At 41.6% G+C, this 24,346-nt stretch overlaps 1 protein-coding gene across 6 annotated transcripts in view; it reads right to left on the reverse strand.

The window, feature by feature from the left end:
* Positions 1 to 24,346, reverse strand: part of RBM47 (RNA binding motif protein 47) — a 184,254-nt gene that overhangs the window by 41,266 nt on the left and 118,642 nt on the right. For 4 of the 6 annotated variants that reach the window (XM_047797998.1, XM_047797993.1, XM_047797995.1 and 1 more), the window contains one exon: positions 2,686 to 2,809. The exons of the other annotated variants lie outside the window; for them this stretch is intronic. Coding sequence is in view for 2 of the 4 variants with exons in the window: in XM_047797993.1 (XP_047653949.1) it covers positions 2,686 to 2,809 (124 nt within the window). In the remaining 2 variants the exon portion in view is untranslated. The remainder of the gene's footprint in view (positions 1 to 2,685; positions 2,810 to 24,346) is intronic. 6 annotated transcript variants of the gene reach the window in all.

Raw genomic sequence — 24,346 nt, forward strand, 5'->3', positions numbered from 1 at the left:
AATGTGGTATATATAAAAAATAGAATATTATTTAGCCTTAAAAAGGAAGGAAATTCTGATACATGCTACAACTTGGATGAACCATCAAGACACTGTGCTAAGTGAAACATTTCAGACCCAAAAGGACAAAAAACTTATAATTCCGTTTTTATGAGATATCTGGAATAGTCGAATTTATGGAGATAGAAGTAGAATGGCGGTTGCCAGGAGCTGAGAGGAGGGGGAAGGGGGAATTATTGTTTAATGGGTACAAAGTTTCAGTTTGGGAAGATGAGAAAGCCCGGGAGGTGGATAGTGGTGAAATTTCCACAACAACTGGAATGTTGTGGCGCAGTGGAAACGAATCCGACTAGGAACCATGAGGTTGTGGGTTCGATCCCTGCCCTTGCTCAGTGGGTTAAGGATCCAGCATTGCCAAGAGCTGTGGTGTAGGTTGCAGATGTAGCTTGGATCTGGGGTTGCTGTGGCTGTGGTGTAGGCCGGCAGCTACAGCTCCGATTAGACCCCTAGCCTGGGAATCTCCATATGCTGTGAGTGCAGCCCTAAAAAGACAAAATACAAAAAAAAAAAAAAACCAACTTCTTAAGGTGAAAGAATTTGATCTGTACATGTGAGCAAGGAAACGCTGTCATATATAATGGGTGGGGATAGATGGGAGGACAAGTGTAATTTAGTACGTTTCTGGAGGATAGCCTGACAACATCTAGAGCTTCAGTCATTAAAAATAGTTCTTTTTGGAGTTCCCGTCGTGGCGCAGAGGTTAACGAATCCAACTAGGAGCCATGAGATTTCGGGTTCGGTCCCTGCCCTTGCTCAGTGGGTTAAGGATCCGGCGTTGCCGTGAGCTGTGGTGTAGGTTGCAGACGCGGCTCGGATCCCGCGTTGCTGTGGCTCTGGCGTAGGCCAGCGGCTACAGCTCCAATTCGACCCCTAGCCTGGGAACCTCCATATGCCGCCGGAGCGGCCCAAAGAAATAGCAAAAAAAAAAAAAAATCGTTCTTTTTTTTGCTTTTTAGAGCCACACCTGCAGCATATGGTAGGAAGTTCCCAGGCTAGGGGTTGAATTGGAGCTACAGCTGCTGACCTATGCCACAGCCACAGCAACACAGGATCCAAGCCTCGCCTGTGACCTACACCACAGCTCATGGCAACGCCAGATCCTTAACCCATTGAGTGAGGCCACGGATCAAACCTGCATCTTCATGGATCTTAGTTGGGTTTGTTAACCACTGAGCCATGAAGACAATTCCCAGTATGTATTTTTATGTCATGTAACAAACATGGCATTCAACAGTATGGAAACGGCTGTAAAAATCACAGCATAGTTGTAGGCTAGAATACTTATTTCATATTCTCAACTGTGTTAACCTTGTTAAGTAATATTTTAGGATATATATGAAACATTTCTAAAAACTAACAAGGAATAAATATACTATGTTAGCTGTGGTTATCTTTGACTCGTGGGATTATAAGTAGTTTTAGAATATTCTTTAATTTCCACGTTTCCTTTAATGAACATACTTTTATTTTTTATTTTTTTTGTTCTTTGTTTGCTTGCTTTTTAGGGCTGCACCCTTGGCATATGGAAAGTTCCCAGGCTAGGGGTTGAATCGGAGCTGCAGCTGCTGGCCTATACCCCAACCACAGCAACACGGGATCCGAGCTGCATCTGCAACCTACATGACAGCTCACAGCAACACCAAATCCTTAACTCCCTGAGCAAGGCCAGGGGTCAAACCCAAATCCTCATGGTTCATTATCACTGAGCCACAACGGGAACTCAGTGATATGCTTTTAGAGAAAGAAAAAAAAAATATATGTATATATATGATTAAAAACAACTTTAGCTCTCTGAGTACCTGAATTCAGGGGACTAAGTGCAGAACCCAGCCTAGAGGATATGAAAATGGACTTGGCAGGGAAGAGGAAGGTCAGGACGCTGTTCAGTGATCACAGACTGCAGCAGCCACGTCCTAAAAAACGGGATCTGCTGCATCTGCCTGAGAAGCTCAGTGAGGGCTAAGGCTGCCACTGGGAGGCCTGGATGTCCACCGTTCTGGGTGAAGCTGACACAAGAAGTCTCTTTCTCACCTGTTCCCCATCCCTGCCACAGCACACACAGAATGATCACCCACCCACGGAGAATTACATAGTTGCCAAAGTGCATTTGCATGTGTTGTCATTCACTGGATTGCCATGATCTGGAGAGTCTGACATGACAATTATTTTTACCTTATACGACAAGGGAAGCAACAGAAATGAGAGAAGCCCTAAGGGATTGTTCAAGAAACCTAAAGATTGTTCTGGCTTGTACAAAGGAGCCTTCCTTGCATCCAAAATTTCAAAAGACAGCTGGCTGAAATATTTTGTCCTTTTGGGGGGTGGGGGATGGTGAGGGAGACAGATTTATGAACAATACGCAGTTATTAACTCTGTTCCTAAGATGCTCACATATCAGCAGCAGCAGTTCTTCCTCTTGGGCCACAAAGATACAAACTGAACAAAGAATTAAGGATTTATACCGTTGGTTCAAAATGACTTATCACACTGAATTAACACTAATGTTGCCCCATGTTTATGCACCAGGTCCTCATTGCTTATACAGCAGATATCTTGGGTGACAAGAATGGAAATGTGAGGTTTTCCTTAAGTGAAGAAGAAAAGGACACCAGTGAGAATACTCACCAAAAGCCAGCAATTTGATTCGTCTGGTCCTTTTCACGATGTAGAATAAGAATATACAGGGAAATCCAGGCAGCTTCCTTGGGATTTCTCAGTTCAAATTTTGGAGTGCTCTTTGAGGCAAATCCTAAGGGAGGAAAAAAATGCTGGGAATGTTTTCTATTTCAATATAATTTTCATATATGCATGATGAATTTGGAGCCATTCTCTTCAAAAAATGAACTACCACTATTCTATCATGTTCTCTACAAGCCAAGAAATGCAACCCTTCGTTCCTCCTCATATCCTTGAAGAAACAGCGAACAGTAATAAGAACACGTCCACATTCCTCCATTTGTTTTATTTTCCCCTCGTCTTATTTAGGGCCCTCCTCCCCGCCCTGATTCCAAGAGGAATAACACGATGTTTAGGAACAAATACAGATGACGCTTTATTTTATGCTTACAGATCCGCAAAAACAAGAGGTGGTGCCCTTTACAGAGACGATATTAACTGGCTCATGGACCCCTCACCCCCCACCCCCAGTTTGGGGGGTTATGTCACACATCACGCTGGATCATCACATTCTTTTCTGCTGAATCCAGAGAGGGTCTCAGAAACCACTGAAATAAGCACTCCAGCCAATCACTGCCAGTTGGTATAAAAGCAACTTGCTACTCTGGCCCTAAACTATGTAGTTAAGGCTCTTCTGAGGAGTTCTTTGCATGGAATGCTGCAAAAAATAGGACTTGGGGTCCTAGGATAATCTTATAAGTCATGATATAGAAAACATTCAAATTAACAAGTGCAAGATAAGGTATTCTGGATGAGATGTTAAAATATATCCAAAACAAAACAAACAAACAAAAAAGAGTTCCCATTGTGGCGCAGTGGTTAACGAATCCGACTAGGAACCATGAGGTTGCGGGTTCGGTCCCTGCCCTTGCTCAGTGGGTTAAAAGATCCGGCGTTGCCGTGAGCTGTGGTGTAGGTTGCAGACACGGCTCGGATCCCGCGTTGCTGTGGCTCTGGCGTAGGCCGACAGCTACAGCTCCGATTCGACCCCTAGCCTGGGAACCTCCATATGCCGCGGGTGCGGCCCAAAGAAATAGCAAAAAGACAAAAACAAAACAAATAAAATATATCCTATGCCCAGAACTTTAATTTTTATTTCCCATCTGGAAATGCAATATGCCAAACTTCAAGAATATTCTTTCCTAACTACGAAGAGCCCTCATGAAGCTATCTGAAGATCCAGGTGACTGCCACGATTCAAGATGGCACAGATGCTACAGCACCAGACTGGGAGCCCCTAGAAGACTGGGGTTTTAATCCTAGCTCTTCCAGGATTAAGAAGAGCTAGGATTAAAACCCTAGCTCTATGTTCCGTGTTCTTAGGCAAATCATTGTTCTGTGTTCTTAGGCAAATCATTTTACCTGGCTGGGCCAAAGTTTGCTCTCTTGAAACAATACAAGAGTTGGATCACCAATGGTTTTCAAACTGTTTTTTTAATATTTGTTTTGCTTCCTTTTTTTGGGGCGTAGCATCCTTTCTTCCACCAAATCGTTACCTAGGTGAAGAAACAAATAAACTGACAGAACAGGAGCTGGCTAACTGGAGGTAGAGGATATACGGCAAGACATCCCCACCCATTCTGCTCCTCGTCCACTGGGGACGGGTGGGGACACTTTAGAATCTTTAGGACCACAGAGCACAATTTGGAACCTGACAATTGAATGGCCTCTAAAGTCAGTAACAGCTCCAAATTTATTTTACCATAACTATCTTTATAGTGCAATGACCGGCAAGGCATTCAATGGGATCCATAACTTTATGGGAACACAAGCAATAAAACTAAACCATGAGGAAGTTCCCCTCGTGGCTCAGAAGTAACGAGCCTGACTAGTATCCATCAGGACGTGGGTTCGACCCCTGGCCTTGCTCAGTAGGTTAAGGATCCGGCGTTGCCGTGAGCTGTGGGGTAGGTCGCAGATGTGGATCGGATCCTGCGTTGCTGTGGCTGTGGGATGGGCTGGCAACTACAGCTCCAATTTGACCCCTAGCCTGGGAACCTCCATATGCTGCAGATGCGGCCGTAAAAAGAAAACAAAAAACAAAACTAAACCATGAACTGATCTGAATTATTATCAAAGATCTTTTGGAGAAAAAAAATCCACACCCTCAAATAAATCATAGAGTCATAGCTATTAAATTCTGAACACCTCAAAGCATATAATCCTCACCCTCATCTGTGAGGAAAATTTCCCAAATGCCACATCCTGGATAATATTTAATGATCAACATCACGGTGTTGATAAATAAAAATAAATGTGCAAGTTAACAAGGTGTACTCTGAAATTTACTGTCAAGGCAACAGAATAAAATGTAGACGCCTGCATGCTTCATTTCCTAGCTAAATGAATCCAGACAAATTTTATTCAACTTTTCTGAGCCTCAGTGTCCACATCCATAAAATGGAGCTAATTCCTTGCAGGACTGTATGGAGAACAGAGAAAATATTTATAAAGCACCATTCCTGGCACATATAATTTGTGCAGAATTATAAGTTTTCTCTCTATAATGCCAAATTTTCCCCTTTGAAAAATAATCATGGTAATGGACATGTAAACTCTATGAACTAGAAGCAAATTATTAATATAGAAATGAAATCACAGGTTTTATATAGTTTTGTGCTAAATCTTAATGAAGGAAAGGATTGTTGATGTGTCTCCCATGACTATTCAAGTAAGAGGAAATTTTCCTCAAAATAAAACTTAGGCTCAGCTGTTTCCAGAAAAATCTGATTTTCTAGAATGACTCCAAACACAACACATTTCATAAAAATGTTTATACTGTTTGGTCATAAAAATCTTCTGGAAAAACCCACATGCCACTTTTTTCATGTGGCTTCACACTCCTGACACAGTATTGGGTACCCCGCATTGGAGATGAGATGTCCATCTCCAGTACAAATCCTCCACTTTACTGCGGAGGAAACGGTCCTATTGAAAGTTACTTAGGATGTATGGGGAAGTTCTTAGAGGAAGGAAATGATTTCCAGACAAAACTAGGTTAATAAATTTACTCCAACCCCTCGCCCACTCCTTGTGCTATGAAAAAGGTGTGAAGATTGTCCATTATATCACGGGGTCTTTAGGAAGACCACATGGGGACATTTTCTTAGATTCCAGTAGAAGAAAAAGCTATTCTGACTTGCTTTTATTTTTGAGGGCATGTGAATCTTAAGAGTTACTCATAGGTCCCTCTTCAACAAATAGTGGGCTCTGCAGGCAAACATTGGTTGAACTTATGATGCCTGCAGCATCATCTTAATTTGCCTACGCTGATTTTCTTGCCTCTCTTCTTTATTTTGTCTACCTCTCTCTCTCTTTTTTTTTTTTTTGGTCTTTTTAGGGCCACCCCCATGGCATATGGAAGTTCCCCCAGGCTAGGGGTCTAATCAGAGCTGTAGCCACTGGCCTACACCACAGGCACAGCAACACCAGATCCAAACTGCATATGTGACCTACACCACAGCTCACAGCAACGCCTCCTTAACCCACTGAGCAAGGCCAGGGATTTGAACCTGCAACCTCATGGTTCCTAGTCAGAGTCATTTCCTCTGCACCATAATGGGAATTCCTACAATATGTATTTTTGAAAGCTGTTCAAATCTATTCTTTGGAAGGAGGCAGGGCATAAGAATAAATGTGTGAAATCAACAAACGTATTTTTTTCCAAAGGTATTCCAGTCTAACATCAGGATCCATGTCACGTTCTGCTTCTCTCAACTCTCTCATAAACCTAGGCTAAAAATAACTTCCTCACCTTCACCCCTCCACCAAAAAATGAGAATTCTGTTTCTTAAAAACAAATCCTAGAGTTCCCATTGTGGCTCAGCAGAGGATGCGGGTTCAATCTCTGGCCTTGCTCAGTGGGTTAAGGATCTGGCATTGCCGTGAGTGGTGGTGTAGGTTGCAGAGGGTGCTCAGATCCCACGTTGCTATGGCTGTGATGCAGGCTGGCAGCTGTAGTTCCGATTTGACCCCTAGCCTGGGAATTTCATATGCCTCGGGTGCAGCCCTAAAAAGCAAAAAACAAACAAACAAACAAAAAAACCCATATCCTTTCTAAAGAACCCGCTGCCCACACCCAGGGACACTACTACACAGGCCTAAAGCTAGCAGGAGATAGCGGGGCAAGCGTCTGATGACAATGAATTCTGGTTCTCACTCTGCCACTAACGGCATTCAACCACGGGCATGTCCCTCAGCTTTCTGGCCTCAGCAGCCTCACCAGTACACAGACAGATGCTGATATGAACACCACCAGTGCAAGCTGTTACAAGGATAAAGTGAGACACTGTATTTGGAAGCATCTGGTAAACTGCCAACCACCAGCTCCTCCTGCTTGGCGGGCTGGAGTAGCCTCCCAATGGACTTTGTCTCATTCGGTCTTGCCTGCTGTGACCAACCTGGCTCTCAGGGCAGGCGAAGTGACCCTTTAACAACACACAATTTGATCATGTCACCCTCCTGCTTAGACCTCTACACTCTCTGCCACTGCCCTTAGAATAAAGTCAACACCCTTCGTAAGGGGTAAAAGGAAGGCTGGGGCTCCTCCTCCAGCCTCATCTTATGTCACTTTCCCCCATATACTTGCTGTTCCCAGGGCTTTAAACCCTCACCAGTGGCCCTCGCTAGCCAGCTTGTTCTCAACCTTACACTTGACTCCTCAGAGGTCAGCCCCAGAGCTCCCCAAATGTATTCCCGAGACATCACGTGATGCCTCACAGCACTGCTCATAACACTAGGTTGAACCTTAGGAAACTGCCATTTGGGGACACAAAAATGGTAGAATATTTGGCATTGTGATATGGTTTAATCTTACAAGAGTTGGTGTAACAGCCATATTCTCCAGTCAGTTGTAAATGTGACTGGGGCAGAATCTAGATCTGACTTCCTACCATAGTCCCAGGGTCCCACACCCAATCCTAGCACTCAGCAGGCACTTCACTAATTAAATTAAATTACTGTGAGAGATTGTTACTATCTTTTTAAGGTTGAGGACATAATTTACATGTTTTTATTGGTAGTATCATGTTTTTATTCAAATGCTATTTCTATGTTCCATCAGAATAAAATGAAGAAATAGAACCCTCCCACACACACACTCACAAATTCACTTTTTAAGATTTTCATTTCTGGCATTGCTAGAAAGCATGAATTCTATTAAGTATAACATACATCGGAGTTCCCGTCGTGGCGCGGTGGTTAACGAATCCGACTAGGAACCATGAGGTTGCAGGTTCGATCCCTGGCCTTGCTCAGTGGGTTAAGGATCCGGCGTTGCCGTGAGCTGTGGTGTAGGTTGCAGACGCGGCTCGGATCCTGTGTTGCTGTGGCTCTGGCGTAGGCTGGTGGCTACAGCTCCAATTAAACCCCTAGCCTGGGAACCTCCATATGCCGCAGGAGTGGCCCAAAAAATGCCAAAAAGACCAAAAAAAAAAAAAAAAAATTATCAGGGATAGAATTTAGCCTCCTGGCATGGTATCATTTATGGTTTTTTTTCTTTTTTAACTCAAATGTTTCTCACCAAAGAGTAGAATGATAACAACACTCGAAGCAAAGCAAACGGTTTGGATTTACCTTTGCGGGGGCGGGGGGGGGGGGGGGGGGGGCAGAGCCTGCAAGTGTGTGGAAGTTCCCGGGCCAAGGACTGAACCCATGCCACGGCAGTGACCCAAGCCGCAGCAGTGACAATGCCAGATCCTTAACCTGCTGTGCCATCATGGAAGTCCTGGATTTATCTTTTTTTTACAGCTTTCGCTGTGTAACAGCAAATTAGAGAGAAAAACTAGCCTATACATGAGTGCTGGACTTGAAACAGAGGAATTTAAAAATACATTTCCCCATGGTATTAAAAAAGAATGGACCCAAAATAGTCCCAGGTCATCTTATCTAATTATGCCTTGTGTTCCATCTGTGAATCACACGTAAAGAATTAGTAATTTGTGTCCCTCTGAAAATACTTTCTGTGGTGTGAATGTCAGTGCGTCTGTTTTCCTTGCTACTGAAAGAGGTAGATAGTTTTGTTAAAGATGAGCAAGAAAGAAGGATCTGATGAGCGATTATTGACAGCCGTGGAAAGTGAAATTGCAGGCTCTGTTTACACCTCCGAGGTCTCTGATTTCTTAAAAAACTTCTTAAAAATGTGCCAGCTTTTCCAGAATCTAGGGAACAAATTGGTAACCAGGTATTTCTGAGCCCATGATATTTATGTCGAAGATTTTAATTTTCCACACTTCCAGACTGGGCTGTAGAACCAGCTGGATTCCTCCAAAGAGCAGAATAATTAAAATTTGTATTATAGCAAAAATGACAAATTACTCTATATGTATTTCTGTTGCAGCTTCACAGTCATGTCTGAGAAGTCAAAACCATGAATGGCAAACCCATGGATTGTCAAGGCCCAACAGCTAAGAAATTTTTGTCAAGTCTCAACATTCAACTTTGGCGAAAGATATTCTCGACTTGGGTTAGATGAAGAGTAGAGAATGTTAGATATAAATACCATGGGCTCAGAAATACCTGGTTACCAATTTGTTCCCTAGATTCTGGAAAAGCTGGCACATTTTTAAGAAGTTTTTTAAGAAATCAGAGACCTCGGAGGTGTAAACAGAGCCTGCAATTTCACTTTCCACGGCTGTCAATAATCGCTCATCAGATCCTTCTTTCTTGCTCATCTTTAACAAAACTATCTACCTCTTTCAGTAGCAAGGAAAACAGACGCACTGACATTCACACCACAGAAAGTATTTTCGAAGGGACACAAATTACTAATTCTTTACGTATGATTCACAGGTGGTGGTTACGGAGATATCCTCCCCCACCCCACCCCCCACCCCCGTCTCTGTGCACTGACATTTGACCCTTTTTATAATGTGCACCTTGTACCAGTGAAACCCAAGGCACCAGCTAGTTACTCATTAAACTTGGGTGCCAAGGGCTGACTTGTACAAATTACACTTAAGTGCCCGGCCTGGCCTGTGTGCAGAAGTGGAAAAAGCAATCATCATAGCTGTGAAATTCTGTCATATCGGCAGAATTGAACTACAAATTGCAGCAATTCGTGCCTGACCTCTGATCTATGAAGTTAGTCTAAACCTTTGAACCTCAGCTTGGAATGGAGAAACAGCATTTACTTGGACCAGAGAAGATGGCCAGCAAGTACGCTCTGCTGTGAATAGTTAACCCCACAACTGATGCTCCATCCACCTCCACGGCTCCCAAGAGTCAACCAGAGCAGGAGACTTGAGAGGGAGCTCTTGGGAGTAAACGTCCCATAAAATGGCATTACCAACAAATCTAATAAAAGTAGAAAAATGCAGGATGCAAATCTTTTAAAAGAGTATGTAAAAATAATTTTTAAAAGGGAGGGAATCTGAGGTAACAGAAATTATTGGGCACTTACACCTAGCGATAAGGTGCACTAAAAAATTCTCTTAAAATATTAGACAAAAATAGTTTTAACACTTAAAACTTAAAAAAAATTTTTTTTTAACCAAATGGTACCATCTCTAATGTTATATTTTTCTTTTCTTTTTTTTGCTTTTTTTAGGGCCGAACCAGCAGCATATGGAGGTTCATGGGCTAGGGGTTGAATTGGAGCTACAGCTGCCGGCTACACCACAGCCACAGCAATGCCAGGTCCATCTGGGACCTACACCATGGCTCATGGCAACGTCGGATCCTTAACCCACTAAGTGATGCCAGGGATTGAAACCACAACCTCATTGTTCTTAGTTGGATTCATTTCCACTGCGCCACGACAGGAACTCCCACATGTTATATATTTAAACAAATATATTCATCTAATTTCTCTCATGAAATACAAGCCCATATTAAGCCATCTCTGGGGAAAAAAGAAATTATGGGAAACCAGCTATATATTTTTTTAAACCCCAACTTAGCTTCTGATAATAAACATTAGATATAGGCTAATGAATGAGTATAATATATGTTTTATATACATGTTTTGTCACAACATTGATTCCTTGTTATTTTATTCATAATAAAGAGCATTTTTCTTTTCAAGATTAGCTTCAAATGCTAACTGAATCGCTCCATTCCCAGGTAGAAACAAGAAAATAAAGATTCTTTATCTCTGGCTTCTTTGAGTTAATATTAGAACAAATCTAAACAGCACATAAAATATAACTAAACTTTTTCTTCTAATAAAAATGAAAGTAATTTATTGTCTTTAAACCATATAAACCTACACTTAAAATAATTCCACTTCATAAACTTTACTATTGGTATGAAAAAATTTATCGATACAAGAGTCTTCTTAGATCAGAATTTTTCTCAGAGGAAACGTCATTATCACTATGCTTTCTGTAGAAGTCGTAATTCCATTAATTTCTTATTTTTCCTCATCACCTGTCACTTAAAAAATTGCAAATTTCTTCTCTAACAACTCAGTCTGAAACGACTTTGGCAAATAATGAACATTACTGGTAAATCCCTGCTTTTTAATCCCATGATTAAAATGTCAGCAATCTATGAAAACATGATTTTTTTTTCACCTAGTTTTTTCAAGTGTGTTAAAATGAAGAGATGCTAGACAAACTGATTTTTTTTTTTAATGTTCTTAATTTAAGAATTTTGGTTGTGTTGCTGATAAAGCAAATGGTGCAGCATTTGAAATTTTCACAAATTTCCTTTTTTCTTTTTTTGCCTTCAATGAAAAACAAAATGGATGATTTATTTATTCGACCTGCTCTAAATTACTTTAACCAAACACAACCATCTCCTTCTCTCCTCCAATTACAACAAATAAGGTGTCCCCTACCTTTCCAGTCTTGAAATCTGGATGCGACAGGCTATTAGGAACAAAAGCTTTGCTTAAGCAAACTTCACTCCTGATCCCAGGAAGTGCGTAACTCTGTAACACAGGGCACACCTCTCCTCATTGGTCAATGCGCTTTGACCACTTAAATGCCTTGGGAGTCATTTGCGAAGGGCACCTGGAGTGAACTCGAGGGGGTGGAACGGAAAGAAGGGTGGTGTTAAAATCACCAGATACAAAATGCTCAACAGCGGCCTGAAAATTTTACAGCAAACCTACTGTAACAAATGGATCTGGGGAAGACCCAAGAAAACAGGCCCTCTGACATTTTAGAGATGGAAATTGAACCGACCTATTTTATTCAAACACCAATACTGACTAAAAGAAAACAGGTGATTTTTAAAATCCCCCTTCCTAGAAACAAGATGGGTGCCCTGTATATGGTTCTGCTTGCTGCAGACAAGAACCATAATTCTTACTTCACCCGGGGTGTTGAGTTCTAAGCATAATGTGCTTAGAAAACTTCCTGGCATATAGAAAGTACTCAAAACAATGTTACTGTGATTTCTTAGAAATGTTCTCATTTTAGCAAATATTGGGGTTTTTCCTTTAACCATATCTGGGGTAGGTCACGTGGAGTGAGTACGTTTGATATTTTCTCCTAATCATTACCAACAATCGGGTTTATGATAAGCCTGGTGGAAAATGATAAAGGCAAAAATCACACAAGAACTAAACCCTCATTTTATTTTATCAGTTTGGAGCTGGAAGTGGATTTGCTGGTAAGAAGCAGAGAAAAACAGAACGGGCAGAGAAAGAAAAGGAGCAGTAAAACACATTCATGGATAATAAAACCAGTTGGTACATAACAACGGATCAGGAGGACCTGAAGCACTTAAGCAGAGTAAATACACTCCTTTCCAAGCAGTGAAGAGAGGGAACCTCTCTGGAGGTTGAGGTTGTCTGTTCAGGCAGTTGGGAGATCGGAGGAGAAGCGACCAGAAGCTGGACTGGAAGAGGGTTCCTGAAAGCTGACCTGTGATGTCTCGATCACCTGAACCAGGATCAACAGGAGCTCCACAGCAGACAAAGAGGGGAAGAAATCTCCAACTCCTCCTAAAGCAAACATTCCAAAAGTGTGGACTCAGGCTTTTCCTGAGTTGTTATTCTGAAATTGCTAACCTTGTTAAATCCTATAAACTGTAGCAATTTTAAGTAGCCAGGATGGGAAGTAAAAAGGCCAGAGTGACAAGAAAGTTTTAAGTCTGTTTATCTTCCTGTATTTTAAAATTTATTTTATTTTCCTTTTAAAATTTATTTATTTATTTATTTATTTATTTATTTATTTATTTTGCTTTTTAGGGCTGTACTAGTGACATACGGGAGTTCCCAAGCTAGGGGTCCAATCGGAGCTATAGCTGCCAGCCTATGCCACAGCCACAGCAACATCATATCCAAGCCGCCTCTGCGACCTACACCACAGCTCACGGCAACACTGGATTCTTAACCCACTGAGTGAGGCCAGGGATCGAACCTGCAACCTCATGGATACTAGTAGGATTCATTTCTGCTGCGCCACAACAGGAACTCCTCTACCTGTATTTTTAAAGAGGGAGAGTTTTATTACTCCCAAATGAAACAATCTAAAGCTATCAATTGTGACTAAAAATTATCAGCAGGCTACTTAGTAAAGGGTCAAAATCCAGAACAAGTTTAAGATTATAATCATGTTAAATATTATATAAAACTAAATTGCTAGGTTCTGAAAAGGAAAATGGAAGCAATCTTTCAACATCGTTAAGGCACTGTTTCCAAAAAACTTCTGACTTTAGACTACAAGAGGGAACCAGAAAACCTGCCTTTTATGTTAGAGTAATTAAATACATTATTTAAGAATTTTTATAAATCCTGGATGTGTGACATGTTTTAAGCAGTATTTTTGCTTGGGAGGTTTGGTGTATGAGTGGGTGTTTGCCAAGTGTGTGGGCACACATGAGTGAGTGTGTGTGTGTGTGTGTGTGCATGAATACTTACATCATTTATAAGATATATGATGTATTATAACATTACCAAGAAAGCAAAAACACAGAAAACAAACCATCTCAAGATGATAAATTTTAAGAGCAAGATGGTAAGGACAGGGCCGGTTTTCACTGAATATCTGAAATCAGTAATTACAATTACAGCCTGTCTTAAACAAAAAATAAGCAACTTCTCCCTGTTTTTGCTTTGAATATAGCAAATTATATATATGTGTGTATATATAATTATATATGTGTGTGTATATGGCACATAGACATCTACGATCTTTGCAAAAACAATGTACACAAGTTGTTACAAGTGCACACAATATACACAAGTACACAGAAAAAGGAAAAGTCATCCCTTTGACTGGCTGTGACACTGACTCCTATCCCATACCCTTGATGTAGGCAGGTGTATAAAAACTGTATGTCAGTGGCATCAGAGTGGAAGAGCTGCATTTGCCACTTTAACGTCTGACAGCTCTGGCTCGCCTAAGTCATCCTGCAGGAGGACGTCCTGCACCCTTTGTCTTAACAAAGTACCTTTGCTTTGTGTTTAGAGTGGACGGACAGCAGGCAAATCTAAGATCTGAGACCACAGAGAAGAGAAAAAATTAAATTAAATACAGACACAAATTAGAAGCTGGAGAGAAGCTGAACTTTAAAGTAGATCTGGAAAAAGGAATAAGAAACAATATTCAGACAGCCCTGGGACAAGAGAAATTGGAGCACAGTGACAATAAGCCAGAAAATTGCTAGGGTACGGGGTCTATTTTATTTATTTTATTATATTATATTTTTTGTCTTTTTGCCTTTTCTAGGGCCGCCTCCCACGGCATATGGAGGTTCCCAGGCTAGGGGTCTAATCAGAGCTGTAGCCACCGGCCTACACCACAGCCACAGCAACGTGGGACCCGAGCCGTGTCTGCGACCTACACCACAGCTCATGGCAACACCGGATCCTTAACCCACTGGGCAAGGCCAGGGATCGAACCCACAACCTCATGGTTCCTAGTTAGATTCGTTAACCACTGCGCCATGACGGTAACTCCCCATGAGCTATTTTAAATATAGGTAATTACCCTTCTAGGAGAACATTCTTTTTTATTTGAACTTACCTAAAGGCTATAAAGATACAGCTGATGTAAAGATCAAGTGGATGTGTGTTTGCTCTGCATTTAAAAGTAGTATGTTCAACATCACTAATCATTCAAGAAATGCAAATTAAATCTACTATGAGGTACCAACTTGCACCAGCCAGAATGGCCATCATCAAAAATTCTACAGACAATAAATGCTGGAGAGGGTGCGGAGAAAAGGGAACCCTCTTGCACTGTTGGTGGGAATGTAAATTGATGCAACCGCTATGGAAAACAGTATGGACGGTCCTCAAAAAACTAAAAATAGAATTACCACATGATCCAGCAATCCCACTCCTGGGCATCTGTCCAGAGAAAACCATGACTCAAAAAGATACAGGTACCCCAATGTTCATTGTAGCACTATGGACAATACATAGCCAAGACATAGAAGCTACCTAAATGTCCATCGACAGAGGAGTGGATAAAAAAGATGTGCTGCATATACACAATGGAATATGACTCAGCCATAAAAAGGAATGAAATAATGGCATTTGCAACAACATGGATGGACCTAGAAATTATCATGCTAAGTGAGGTCAGTCAGACAGTGAGACACAAATGTCATATGCTATCACTGATATGGAGAAACTACAAAAAAAGGATACAATGAACTTCTTAGCAGAACAGACACTGACTCACAGATTTGGAAAAATTTATTGTTACCAAAGGAGACAGGTTGCAGGGGAGGGATGGGCTGGCGGTCTAGGATGGAAATGTTGTAAAATTGGGTTGTGAGGATGAGCGCACAACTATAAATATAAGAAAATTCATTGATGTTTAAAAAAAGTAGTATATAGTTTTCCAGAAATAGACTTTATTCTATATTCAGAATTTCAAAACCTTTGCTGCAATTGGTTGTTGTATTTATGCATGACTAAAGCTAAGAGGAAGGAATAGCTCCCATCTGAAAAAGTGTCAATTATTGGCACCGAAGCCATCTACCTGCACTGGTGGGGTCAGCAACGATAGTAGGTCATGACACTAACACTGGAAAAGTGAGCTCAAAGAGTTGAAGATATGCAGGTACACATATGATAACACACAGAAACCACCAGAAGAATGGCAATATTATAAAAGGATTAAGATGCCTCTAAGACAGCTTTTGGTTTCTACAAACATGAACTATATATGCTTCAGCTGCATGCATGGTTAACATTCCTTTACCTGTCCTCTTCCACCATAACCTTATATCAAAAGTCTTCCTCTGAGTATATTTATGTATTCTGTTTTGGTTAATTTGTTAAATACCCCATTTACGGTATCAATTAGATAATGGACATTGCCATACCTGAGATGAAAAGTTTATCTTATCTGGACATGAGGAAAGGATCTGAGGGCATTCACTTAAAATTTTTAAATGGTACTGGTATTTTTCTCAATTGGTACAATTGCTTTAAAGAATAAAATTATAATAATAACGAAATGTTAATTTGCGTATTTCATTCATTCAATCCATGTCATCAAGGACCTTCTAAGTGTCAGGCCGTTTTCTAGGTGCTGGGGCTATAGCAGTATGCAAAACAGACAAAAACCCCTGCCCTCCTGAACACTCCAGTCTCATGGGAGAGAGAGATATTGAATAAATAAATCAATAAAATATGTAGCTTGTTAGAGCTAAAGAGAAGAAACCCCAGGGAAGGAGAATGGGGAGGGATGGCTATCCCTGTCTTACAAGGGAACGTATATTTATTATTACTTATTACAAAAATTAAGCATGGCAATCTGTTAAGAGTTCTCATGGGACAAGCTCATCAGGCATATACCTAAACCCATTTACACGATGTGTCAAGTACTTCCTGCTCACATAGTAGTAGCTCTACAGTGTAGATAGAGGCGAAGCAGCAGACCTTGTAAATACAGTAGTAAGAGCCAGGTACATGGTGTTGGGGAAAGAAACCCAAGAGAATGATACTGCTTTAGGATGACTGTTTTGAAATAAAACGAATTTTCCACTCCTTTCTCAGGTTAGCAGGAGGTTCAGGGGGGTTCAGTGGGCCAGACTGAGCTGCAGTGGGATCTCTCACTCTAGCACCCCCAGTCCGCCCCCCTTTAATCAGTCCTTAAGTCCACCCTTACTGGGGGTCTGCAGGACGGAGTCCTTATCCCTTAGAAATGTTCACCACCAGAGGGAACACCGCTCAGAGAGGAAAGAGGGAGAGGCCGGAGTGGATCGGGACTGCTAGGGTTTCCTCAGAGTCTAGGGTTCCAGCATCTGACACTGGATAAGTTAACCCAGAAGCTTTGTAATACTATATGCTATTATGCCTACTGCAGAGCCTCTCTTTAACTTCTCAAAAGGAATGAGAGAATTACCGACTAAATAAGATAAAGCGTAACCCCATCCCATGTCCAACCAACTCATCCCAAGCTTCACTCAAGCAAAGGTTACCTCGTTTTCTCACTTTAAAATTTATATTTGTGGGAGTTCCCTAGTGGCCTAGTGGGTTAAGGATGTGGTATTGTCACTGCTGCAGATCTGGTCGATGCTGTGGTGCAGGTTCAGTCCCTGGCTTGGGAACTTTTTTATAGGCCACAGGTGCAGCCAAAAAAAAAAAAAAATTATGTTTGTCACGAAAGCAGTCATTCTTGTGTTCTCCACCTCCCTGTGTCCGGGGCAGTCAGGAGGGGCCCACAGACTTCAAGCACACACATACACTGGGGGAGGCAGCCGATGAAGGGGCACAAGGCAGAATTAGTACAAGTTTCTGAACTTGTACTGAAACTCAGCATCCCTATCTGTAATAAAATCACTATAGTTGCTTTCTCTCTATGGCTCTTGGCAGACACGAGACACTGTTACTAAGTACTTCGCATATATTAACACATGCGCCCCGCATAACTACATTTTGCAGTAGGTATTCGTATTTTCCAATTTTACAGATGAGTACACTGAGGCCCAAAAAAGAAAGTAACTTAACCAAGACAAACAGCTAGCAACTAGTGGAGGGAGGATTTGAACCCAGGCACTCTGGCTCTTAGCCATCACATTTTAACACCTCTGGATAAGTAGATGTTCTTCCTCCCTGCCTCGCCTTTCCTTCCCTTAATTACCCACCTCTCTAGCGACCTGCCCACCTCCAGCCTGCCACTCTGACCCTGGCCGCGACAGGCATTTCTGTACTTACTAGAAAACTTTGGGACTTTAGAGATGGTATCTTAGAGCCAGGGAGGGAAACCTTGAATGTCTTGTGAGTAAAATAATAATTTATAAAAGTCACAAAATCTACTTTAAATCCAAAGACAATTCTCTTGCTAAACTCTTCCTCTATCCTAGGCAGCTGTCCTAATTAACTCTTAGAAGTTTGTTTGGCCATGCTGGTGCCAGGGTTTGAACTCCTGTCACAGCAGCCACCCAAGCCGCTGCAGTGACAATGTCAAGTCCTTAACCTGCTGTGCCACAAGAGAACTCCCACAATTACGTCTTTACCCTGTATATCCTGCAATAGTTTTAACAGATTTATTTTATTTTTAAAAGGGAAAGGTCAAGAAACAGACTCATAGACTTTGTAAACAAACTTATGATGACCAAAGGAGACAGGTGGGGTGGCGGGAGGGGTTTGAGACTGGCACATGTGCACTGCATATGGAATGACTGGCCAATGGGGACCTGCGGTACAGCATAGGAAACTCTACCCAATCAATATTCTGTGATAATCTATATGGGAAAAGAATCTGAAAAAGAATGGATGTGTGTATATGTGTAACTGAATCACTTTGCTGTACAGAAGAAATGATCACAGCACTGTAAATCAACTAGATTTCAATAAAATTTTTTTAAATGGAAAAAAATAAAAAAGAGCAAGTTCAGAATAAATACTGAATTCAGGTGGAGAGGAGATAATTATTACAAAGTCATAAATAATGTGTAAATTCCAAGCTCCGTGTTCTACCTTTGTTTGAGAAAAGTCATAATGTAAAAAATAGAATCCCCTGCCCCCTTTAGAATGGGCAACAGGGGTAATGAGAACTCAAGAAGTGTGTGATTTTGCAAACTATTATGTGGGATTTGCGCTTTAATAATTAAATGTTGTTTTAATAATTTCCTCTGAATTACCTCAGAAATCCTCTACCGTTCTGGATTTACCAAGTCCTATGCTTTTCTATCCAAACACCTTTACTTCAGTAATACTCCAGGACCTAAGTCCAGGGGGAGAAGCAGTCAGATACTTGGACCCTGACCTGGGTCCTGGCTCTACTAGGAGAGATCCTCCTCTACTAGCCAGGAGCTAAGCATCTTTTTGGAGGGACAATTAAATGTCAAACAATGAAAACATAAAATACAGGGCGAATTAAACTTTAGCTGCTGTGGATCTATAAACACTGGCTAAGTCATGAATTAGAAACAAGAGGATACCTTTAAAAGATCAATTGCAAGGCTGATCAGTGTAGACAGATGGCTAAAATTAACAAGGAGTGAGTGTTCAAGAAAAAGAACATAAAATAGTATTGAAGCAAATGGTTTAGACATAACGAACCTAATTTTCTGTGACCAAATGGTAACTTTTCAAGAAACTCAATTTTGAACTGGTTACATGAGGCATTCTAGTCATTCAACAAATGGCTACTGTCATCTGCTTCGTTCTAGACCCTGAAGATAAAGTGGTGACCAAGACTGACAAGGTCCTTCCTGTTACGTTGGGTAAACATGATCGACAAGCAAATATGGAAGTTCTCGTCGTGGCTCAGCAGAAATGAATGACTACTATCAGTGAGGACGCAGGTTTGATCCCTGACCTTGCTCAGTGGGTTAAGGATCGGCATTGCCATGAGCTACAGTGTAGGCTGCAGATGGGCTCAGATCCGGCGTAGCTGTGGTGTAGGCCGGCAGCTGCAGCTCTGATTCGACCCCCACCCTGGGAACCTCCATATGCTGCCGGTATGACCCTAGAAACACACACACAAAACCTCCCAAAACAAGCAAATATGTATGTTTTGAAGAGGGGGTATAATGGCAAATGCTATAAAGGAGAATACAGCAGGGTTAAGAGGGAAAAATGGGGGCTATTTTGGTTAGGGTGGTCAGGAAAGTTCTGTCTCTCTTCAGGTAAGACTGCAGCAGGGGAGCAAGCTTGGGGTCTCTGAAGAATTCAGCAAGAAAGGGGCAGTAAGGCTGGTGGAGGGGGTGGTGAGAGGAGCAGGCAGGGATCAGACGAGGGGCCTATAGGCCAGGACTTTGATTCTACTGGGCTTAATGAAGGATTTTGAGCGGAGAAGGGATGAAATTTGATCTTTTCTTTGTTTTTTGTTTTTTTTCAAGGCCACACCCACAGCATATGGAGGTTCCCAGTTTAGGGGTCAAATCGGAGCTAGAGCTGCTGGCCTCCACCACAGCCACAGCTACACAGGATCCTTAACCCACTGAGGGAGGCCAGGGATCGAATCTGTGTCCTTATGGATACTGGTCAGATTCGTTTCCGCTGAGCCATGATGGGAACTCCAAGAGATTTGATTTTCTCAAGATCACTCTGGTGCGAGAAGAAATCACAGGCACGCACGGGAGGAAGCAGAGAGGGGGGTGCTGAGGCTGTTCTGGTCATCCAGGGATGGGATGATGGTGGCTTAGACTAGCCTGGTAAAGTGACACTGGGGTCCTGAGAAGAGAAGTGGACTTTCAGTTGTGCCATCAAGGCACAGTTGACAGAGCTGGCTAATGGATGACCTGCAGGATGGCTGCGTCCAGAATGACTCACATGTCAGCCTGAGCAACCAGGAGGAGGGTGGTGCCATATACCAGGGCAGTAACACGGGACAAAACATTTATTACGGCACAGCATTCAGCCAGAAGCAGTAAAAGCACAAACCTATGGTGTGAGTGAGTGCTGATAACCATCAGACAGCAAGCTGGAATATTGTTTTTAAAAATACAGGTTTGAGCCAACCCACACCCTCAGTCCTTAACTGCATTGCTCAATGTACTGAACTCAGCAGACCTTTCCGCTTGTAGTTTTCTCTGGTTCTTTAATTCAAGAGAATGTCCATGCTATGGAAAACTGACTTGGGGGCCAAGAAGTAAAAAATACACCAGTCATAGTCTCAGTGACCTCCATTGTGAGAAGCAATTGATAAACTACACACTTAAGAGACACACGAGGTGGGGGGGGGGGAATACGAAAGATCCATACCCTTGGAAACCAACAAATGCGAAATGTGGGGAAATACAGACTCACATAAACAAGAGCCTGCCTGGAAAACTCCCAGGAAGCTCCCGAGGCCTCGTGAAAGGCGGACTTGAGGGATCACAGGAGTGGGCGCCTCCCTCACTCTTTAGCCTTCAGGCCTCTCTCCCTCTGCCCAGTGATGGGCCTCCGGCTCCACTTGGCCCTTTCATTTCCTGCTCTTTGTCAATTCCATGCTCTTTCCACCTCAGGCTTCATGAACCTGTCCTTCCTCAGTTCCCCTCACGACAATGATCTGCTCTTGACTCCTCTACTGCCCCCCAACACCGACCACAGTCTAGGCTCTTCTTCCCTCGTGCCCACCCCCCGCCCACATCCACTCTTCACTTGCTCCTTCCTTTCCATTCTTCTACTTAAAAGAATATTCTACAATCTATTTAGATGTCCTATCGGCTAAAAATAGGAAGTATGCCAATTAATATGCTTATCCTATATGCATGGCGTATGTAGTTTAATCTCTCACTTTTAGGAATTACAAATGACTCTCAAACCCAACAAAATGTTCAACGTGATTGATAAGCAAATACACGCTAAAAAAGCAAGAATTATATAAACAATATCACTTTTAATCAATAAAATTAGCAAATATTTTTAATGAATTGTGCTAAAATGTCACTCTTCATTAAGAGAAACATAAATTGATTAAAAACCTTTCAGAAGAAAATTATAATACATATGAGGAGTCCTGAAAAAGTCCATTCTTTTCACCTGGCAATTATATCACTAAGATTTATCATAAGGAAATAATAAAAATGAAGTTTACATACAAAGATGTTTATCTCAAAATTATTTATAATATCCAAATGCTTCACCTTGAGGGAATGGTTTAATAAACAGCGGTAGAGAAGCCACTAAAAATTATATTAATTGTTCAGCCACTAAAAATTATATTTATGAAGAATTTTAATGTCATGAGTGAGGGTTTATGATATGTGAGATTAAGAAAATAGTACAGAATGAGAATCCTCTAGTGGCCTAGCAGTTAAGGATCTGGCATTGTCGCTGCTGTGGCCTGGGTCACTGCTGCGGTGTGAGTTCGATCCCTGGCCTGGGAAGTTCCATAAGACATGCGTATGGCCAGAAAGAAAGAAAGAAAAAGAAAGGGAGAGAGGGAGGGAGAGAAAGATTTTCTTTCTTTTATAATGTGAGATTACATACAGCATGATCCCAACCAATGCTATAGAAATAAAAACTAGAAAAATGTAATGAAATATCGACAATAGTTATCTCTATTATTAAAAAATTTAGCTTATGAAGAATCATTGTGAAACAAAGACCTCACAGCTTAATCTCTTTAGCTGTTTGGGGAAAAACCACGGAAACAATTAGGAAGAAGGAAAGTCACGTTAACAGATGCTGCCTCTGAATACTAAGGGCAGGCATGTGCGTGCCTGTCTGTTCTCCTCCTACCATATTTGTTTCAGGCTTCCAATCTGAAATCCTTCTATGCTTCTGACACCTCAATGTTTGAGAAGGACCTCATTTCTCCAGCTTTGTTTTACAGAAAAGGAACCCCCCCCACCCCAGTGTCAATGGAGCAGCTTATTAACACAATGTGTTTTTAGGACTGCCTACACTAAAATGATCAGTCCCAGAGTCAGTCCCAAGTGAAACTATGAAAAGATTAATATGAAAATCACTTTGATCTGAAGTGTTAATAAAAATGAATCAGTCATGACTCCTCATAATTACTCAAATGGATGATTTTTTTAAATTGGAAAAAGAGATTACTATGAAAACATTCTTTTATGAAGGAAGTAGAAACAGCCCACAAATTTACAAGCATGTGATTAACAATGACTGCTTATTAAATTTCTTTTGAGTGGTTGTCACTAATGCATTTATTGGAAGCAAAACTACAAAACAGTAATAATAATAATTAATTGAAGAAATAGAATACCATTAATGGTACTTAGATCTTTTCAGAAATGAAGGAAAAATTATAAGAAATCTCCATTTTAGACTCTTTATATGCACCAATGTGGCAAAAGACACATCAGTTAAGAACTGAACTTAGGTTGGAGAATTAATTAACTAAAGACAGTAGCTAAGGTTGAAACTGAGAATTTATCTAAATTTCAAATCAAGCTACAAATTGGTCCCAATCATTACTCTTCTTTCTGTGAAGAATTAAATGGAATTTAGAAACATTTATTAAAACAAAATCAAGGAGTTCCCGTCGTGGTGCAGTGGTTAACGAATCTGACTAGGAACCATGAGGTTTTTGGTTCGATCCCTGGTCTTGCTCAGTGGATTAAGGATCCGGCGTTGCCGTGAGCTGTGGTGTAGGTCACAGACGTGGCTTGGATCCCGCATTGCTGTGGCTCTGGCATAGGCCGGCAGCTATGGCTCCGATTGGACCCCTAGCCTGGGAACCTCCATATGCCTTGGGAAGCAACCCTAGTAAAAGGTAAAAAACAAAAACAAAATTAATCTACCAATGGAATGGGCTGCAACACTTATAATGAAAAGTTCTGGTAGAATCAATTCCCCACGTGACTATGATTCAACAGAGTACATGTGTGCCCTGTTTTACTATAAAGGCACTTATACAGCATTTGTGGCTGGTCTCTGGGTAATTCATGTCATGATCTTGAAAATCCACATATATGTTTAATCAGTCCTTATCTGTCAGGTGATCCCGGACTGTCACAGGTTACTATTAGGTGATCCCTGGTCCACTCACAGGAATTCAGATTTATTTTGGATCCCAGAAATCAATGCCAATACTCCTTTTATCAATCATTGGAGTGGAAATCTCTTTAAGATGTCAACAGCTACCAGGAGGGAGCAATCACAGGACAGTCAAAGGTTATCAATTAGCTCTTTCACACCAGAAGTTTCTTTTAGAATCTTTATTGAGGATTGGCAGATGGAATTGAATGAGACAAAGAAACCAAAATGAGAAGAGCCTCAGGAACTGTGATGCTCCCTGCGGTCTCCACTATTGATGATCTTAGTAATGCCACCCCTACGCCATTCCTTTCCTATCAAAAACCAGCACTGACTCACAGACTTCGAAAAACTTGTGGTTTCCAAAGGAGACAGGTTGGAGGGTGGGGGGAGGCACTGAGGGTTTGGGATGAAAATGCTATACAATTTGGTTGTGATGATTGCTGTACAACTCTAAATGTAATAAAATTCATTGAGTAATTAAAAAAAACAACAGTATCTAGAGGGATTTCTCATTGTGGCACATCAGAAATGAATCCAACTAGTATCCATGAGGATGCAGGTTCGATCCCTGGCCTCGTTCAGTAGGTTAAGGATCCGGCGTTGCCGTGAGCTGTGGTGTAGGTCGCAGATGGATCTGGCATTGCTGTGGCTGTGGTGTAGGCCAGCAGCTCTAACTAGACCCCTAGGCTGGGAACTTCCATATGCTACAGGTGCGGCCCTAAAAAGCAAAAAACAAAAACCAGTATCTAGACAAAATGTAAAACACACGTGTGTGTGTGCACGTGAGCGCACACACACATACCTCTTTATACATGC

The sequence above is a fragment of the Phacochoerus africanus genome, chromosome 10, assembly GCF_016906955.1.
Source record: "Phacochoerus africanus isolate WHEZ1 chromosome 10, ROS_Pafr_v1, whole genome shotgun sequence".
Classification (NCBI taxonomy): domain Eukaryota; kingdom Metazoa; phylum Chordata; class Mammalia; order Artiodactyla; family Suidae; genus Phacochoerus; species Phacochoerus africanus.